Source organism: Acanthisitta chloris, unplaced genomic scaffold (genome assembly GCF_000695815.1).
Source record: "Acanthisitta chloris isolate BGI_N310 unplaced genomic scaffold, ASM69581v1 scaffold45265, whole genome shotgun sequence".
Classification (NCBI taxonomy): Eukaryota; Metazoa; Chordata; class Aves; order Passeriformes; family Acanthisittidae; genus Acanthisitta; species Acanthisitta chloris.
In genome coordinates, this window is record NW_008676242.1 from 805 (window position 1) to 6,675 (window position 5,871).

At 46.8% G+C, this 5,871-nt stretch overlaps 1 protein-coding gene across 1 annotated transcript; it reads left to right on the top strand.

Annotated features, from left to right (window-relative positions):
* Positions 1–17: 17 nt before the first annotated feature.
* TRIM25 (tripartite motif containing 25) lies at positions 18–5,279 on the top strand (the record flags this gene model as incomplete). The annotated part of the gene is made up of 6 exons (XM_009076030.1): positions 18–113; positions 218–313; positions 1,188–1,421; positions 1,910–2,066; positions 3,998–4,093; positions 4,747–5,279. Coding segments are annotated over 6 exons (1,212 nt in total), but the record flags the coding sequence as incomplete, so codon positions are not given.
* Positions 5,280–5,871: the final 592 nt, after the last annotated feature.

Below are 5,871 nucleotides of genomic sequence, written 5' to 3' on the forward strand. Positions count from 1 at the left end.
TTTGCGATCTGTTGCAGTCAGCGCTGAAGAAGAAACTCTTGGAGCTGCATAATCAGAGTGAAAGAGCTGCTCAGGCAATGAGCACCGTGAAAACAAACCAAAGCCAATCTGCTGTAAGTGGGGAACTCTTCAAAACGCTGTCGGGTTGCTTGGCACGCGCTGGGCACTGCGTGTTGTTGATGACTGTGCTCCTGTGATGACAGCTGTTCTGTTGCAGTCAGCGCTGAAGAAGAAACTCTTGGAGCTGCATAATCAGAGTGAAAGAGCTGCTCAGGCAATGAGCACCGTGAAAACAAACCAAAGCCAATCTGCTGTAAGTGGGGAACTCTTCAAAACGCTGTCGGGTTGCTTGGCACGCGCTGGGCACTGCGTGTTGTTGATGACTGTGCTCCTGTGATGACAGCTGTAGCACTGAGATTGCACGGGCAGGAGAAGTAACAGAATTATTAACAAGTAACAGAAAAGAGGTGTTTTGGCAGGGCCAGGCAGCAATGTGGGAGATGGGAGTAAACCAGGCACAGTACAAGGGTTTTATAACCTCGTGTGCTGACACATCTGACCTGTACTGGGGCTCACACCTTCCCTCTTGCACCAGAAAGCATGTGTGTGTGTGTGCAGCCTGAGGGGAAGGATTAGTGAGCGGTACTGGCTGCACCAGTGCAGAAATGTGGGATGGCTTTTCCTTGTAACTCACCACAACTCATCCTTGTGCTCGGCTGATGATTGGGGTTTGCTAGTGGCTGGGTCAGGTACATCTCACTTGTACCATCCCTTCTGAACGGAGTGGTAGGGACCAAGGAACTTCAGTGCTCCTCTGAGACTCTTGGAATAAATCTGTATTATCAGAGATGCCACATCCCAGAAACAGCCACAGCCCTGCAGATGGGTGAGCTGTGCTGGAGCTGGTGGCACAGCCCATCCAGGGCTGGTGACTGCGGCTGGTGGGGCTGGCCTGGCCTCAGCCCAGCACCCCTGCAGCAAGGACTGGAGACCAAAAATGGGCCCCGTTCCTTGTGAGTGAAGGAGTTTTCTTTTCAAACTACATCGCAATACACAGTTCTTCTATTGCCTGTTTCAAGTAAGAGAAACCTACGTGTTCCTCAAGGGCTTTCGTGTACTAGCAACAAGAGTATTTTGTTCACAAACTGCTCTTTTGAAACCAGCCTGTCTGCTTTTGTCTGCTCCAGGAGACAACTTCCAGGAAGAAGGACTTGATCAGAAGTGAGTTTTCAGAAATTAAAGCTATAATTGAAGAAAGAGAAAATGAGATCATGAAAGCAATTACAGAGGAAGAAAAGAGAGTCTGGAATAAGTTTGATCGGATCTACAGTGTTCTGGGAAGTAAGAAGAATGAAATAGTTTCTCTCAGAGATGAGATTGAGATGGCACTGACTGAAAGTGATGACATTCTGTTTTTGAAGGTAATACGTCCTTTAAATGTGAACCCAATTCCTCATGTTTCTAGAATGCAGAATCACAAAAACCTGCTGTGGTTGTCCCACGCTGCAGACACTTTCAGTCAAATGCTATTGCAGTTGTGTGTAGGAACCTGCTATAGAAAGGTGTCCATTGATATGAGACTGCAGAAATGGTGCCTGGTAACTCCCCCAGTTCAGCCACTAGCTCTGCCACAAGTAGAGGAGCCAGTGGGGGAGAGACTCCTCACCAGGGAGCATTGCAGCTCTGTGCTGTGATGTGTCTAGGAGATCCTTCTCGCTACTCCTCAGATCAGTTGGGAATTATTGCACGTGGGTTTTTGCTGAAATGTTGCCCTGGGTTGTGTCTGCCTTTGCTTCCTGGAATTTGAGCGGAATGCACAAACCCCACCCCACTGGAAGTCACTGGGCTGTGTTTTTCGGTGTGTGCTACACAAACTGGTCTGCACAGAGTCTTTGTTTTGTCATTTCAGAGAGCAGCAGAACTGCAAAAAACATCACTAAAAGACGTTTTTGTGCCTGCAGTTGAAATGGACCAAAATGTTATGCATTCTTCTTACCAGTCTGCCATTAACCTTAAAGAAATGGTGAAACAATCAGTGTTTCAGTGTAGGGAGAACAAAGTAGAAGGTACTGTATCACTGGGAAAATTGGCATTTTCTGCTCTGGCTTTGAGCTCAAATGAGGCATATTCCCTCTCCAATCCAAATAGAATTAAAATAAAGTGCAACCAATACAAATTGTGTTTCCAACCTCTGCCATCCTCCATTTCCACACAAAACCATTAGAGTCTGAGCCAAATTAGGATTAAAAACATGCCAGTGTCTCTTCACTGTTACCTACACTTGGATAAGCTGATGAGTATCATGATACTATGCCCTTCTGGCACAGCTCAGCCTTTCTTCCTTAGAGTAATGTATGGTTTTATTATGTAGCAGGGTTGGATTTGAGGGGATACATGAAATGCTTTAGAGTGGCAGGATTCTGGTTACCCACCCGTAAAGGTGCTGAGTGTGTAAGTGGTGTAGAACAAAGCCCTACTTAGTGGGTGAAGCAGAAGTACCTTTTGGACTGGTGCATAGGTGTGTAGTTTCCATCTCTGCTAAGTATCACTTCAGGCCTACTCACGTAACTGAAAAATAAGATTGAAAAACATCCTCACTAATGCATTACTGTTCTTGGCAATACAAACCATAATGTCAAATATTGCCATTGCAGCCAAAGTAACACCTGGGAAAACTAAGGCCCCTCCAGCAATTTCTACAAACAAAACCAGTGTTGGAAAAAAGCCTCATGGACCACGTAAGTACTAAAGAACATCATCCTCTCCCAACTGTGATTTTGCTGTTAAATAATTGCTCAAACAGCTACCCACGAGCTGATTCCTGTAGTGGTGGTGCCCCTTGGCAGCAGGAAAGGGAGGGTGCTCTGGGATATTTGGTGCTGGATGCCATGTGAGCCGCATGTGCAGCTTTCCAGTGTGGAGGCAATTTGTCCATGGCTTTAGTGTGCTGGGCTGTCAGCTCTAGCTACTGCTGCAGCTTCAGGAGAGCCACGGCAATGGGGCTACAGCTGGCACAGTCTTAACAGTGGCTGTTCATACCCAGCAGAACTCACAGTTTACTTTTACTTTTTTCCAGAGGAGAGAAAGAAACCTGTTAATGTTGGTGAGTCCAAACTTTCAGCATACTTATTCTAATTTTCATTGCTCTTAAAACGATAAGCAGATGGTCATTAGTGTTGGTGTATGTCATGGTTTAACCTCAGCCAGCAGCCAAGAACCAGCAGCTGCTTACACTCCCTCCTCCCCACTCTCCCCCCCCAGCCCGGAGGAATAGGGAGGAGAACAAATAGATTAAAATATGTGGGTTGAGATAAGGACAGTTTAATAATAATACAGAGTAGAATGAGCTACAATGCCAATAGATAATGAAAAAACTCCAAACTCAGTGATGCACAATAGAATTGCTCCCCCCCCGCGGAGCGGCACAACCCCGAACCTCCCCCAGGATTGGCCCCTTCCGGCCTGGAACACCGGGCACGACGGGCCATGGTGTCCCTTTGGCTGGTTCAGCTCACCTGTCCAGGCTATGCTCCCTCCCAATTTCCTGTGTATCTCCTCACTGACAGAGCATGAGACACAGGCAAGAAAATGTCCTTGGTTATGATAAACACAATCCAGCAAAACCAAAACAACAATGGATTATCACTTCTGAATTCAAAACACTGCACTACACTAGCTACTGAGAAAATGAACCCCATCCTGGCTAAAACCAGGACAGTGTATGGAGCAAAAGTTCAACTCGTGCTCTGAGAAAGCTCTTACTAGACTAAAGTGAGGGCAATCAAGCACTGCAAGAGGTTGCCCAGAGACAACAGGTCTTCCAAACCTTGATAAGACAGTGAACAACCTGAGCTAATACTGAACAATACTCCATGCTCCCTGCATGGAGCAGGAGGGTAACCCAGAGAAGCTCCAACCTGAGTGTGTCTGTGATGGTGTGTTAAGCGTGAGGGGTTTCCTCCAACTGGCCAAACTCTCTTTTCTTCTGCCGACACAGCACCAACTGCAGGAGCACCAAACACTGTGACTGCTGCTTCAGTGAAAGATCTCATTGACAGCTTTCTGAAGAAATCCAGAGAGGAGCTTCTGCAGTGTAAGACACCCAATGTTGCACTACTTAAAGATGAACTTGCTGCTCTTATTGCCCTGGTGTGATGTGTCCTCTGTAGTCACCTGACAAAAATACTTCTGAGGGGGTTTCATTAGCCTGATAGGTTATCAGCTGGTTGTTACAAATGAAGGAAATTTTTGGATGAAAAGGAGGCAGGTGGTTTCCAAGTGGTTCTTTTGCCAGATGAATCAAATTTGTCTTCAGTATTCATACTTATCTTTATGAAGACAAATTAAGTTTTCTAAGTAATGGCTTTGGGGGTCGTCTAGAAATGTGGTGTGGTACACTCCATTTTTTTTAAATGAAATGCAGGTTTTTATGTGAGCCCATGACAGCTCGGTAAGATGCTACACAACATGGGATAACCTGCTGCCAGGTCAGCAATCCCTTCCTTTTGCCAGCATATCTTTGGGTGGAGAAGGAATCCCCTGGGGGTGCAGGAAGGCTCCGTTTGCCTCCTGTGTGACACAGAGCTGCAGCTGAACTCAGCAGCTATTAATGTCACCCCCAGAACTGCCTGCACTGAGGGGCAGAGCAGAGCTGGGAGATCAGCATGGGAACAAGTGCTTAGGCAGGACAGGGTGAATGGAAGTGCTTTGCTCTTCAGTGCCTTCAAACGTTCCCTGTCACTGCAGATGCAGCTAACATCACTGTGGACTACAACACAGCTCACAACGATGTGGTTCTGTCTGAGAACTACACCAAGATGTCTGTGTCGGACAGCGCCACAGGCCACACACTCCACCCTCAGCGCTTCGTCCACTGCCGCCAGGCCCTGGGCCGCCAGAGCTTCCAGAAGGGCATCCACTACTGGGAGGTGGAGCTGCAGCACAACAGCTTCTGCGGCATCGGCGTCTGCTACGGCAGCATGGCGCGGCGCGGGCCCGAGAGCCGCCTGGGCAGGAACAGCAGCTCCTGGTGCGTCGAGTGGTTCAACTCCAAAATATCCTCCTGGCACGACGACGTCGAAAAGCGCTTACCCAACACTAAGGCTGCCAAGATTGGTGTGCTTCTCCACTGTGAGGGAGGGTTTGTGATTTTCATGGCAGTGGGGGAGAAGCCCCACTTGATCTATAAATTCCAAGCGCAGTTCACCGAGGCCTTGTACCCTGCCTTCTGGTTGTTTTCCAACGGCAGTGTTCTCTCTCTCTGTAAAATGAAGCCGTAAGGTCTTGTATCTAGTTTAGTTCACCTAAGGTAATCTCTCACAAAATCTCAAAGATTGATTGTCTGAGATGAAAATTATTAGCTCTTTTAAACATATTGGGAAATCTGCCCATTCTTTGGTCCAAATTGCTGAAGCCTTTAGACAGTGATAGCAAAATGCTGATGATAGTAAAAACTACAATGAAAGATTTTGCGAAGACCTTGATTGCCCTAAAATCAAAGTTATGAGACAAACCATTGTTTAAGCATCTTCAGTAGCTGCTATGGCTTCTGTGGTTTGCTGCAAAGGATCCCCAGAATTATTGTGTTCCATAGGAAACAATAAGCCCTTTGAGAAACAGGAAGAATTCCTTGACAGTTTCAGGTTCCAGGCTTTGAGGGAGGTCTCAGTGTGGCTGTTTTGCCTACATATGGACTGTTGTCCTCAGATGTTCTCAGTGTTTGACTCCATGGGATGGTACAGAAAGAGCCATGAAAATCTGTAAGTTCAGGTCTTATGGCACTAAGCTATAAAAGCCAATAGGACAAATCTCATCAAAATGCAAATGCAGACTTAGAGTTGATGGGTAAGAAATGGTGTTGGAATCAGCAGG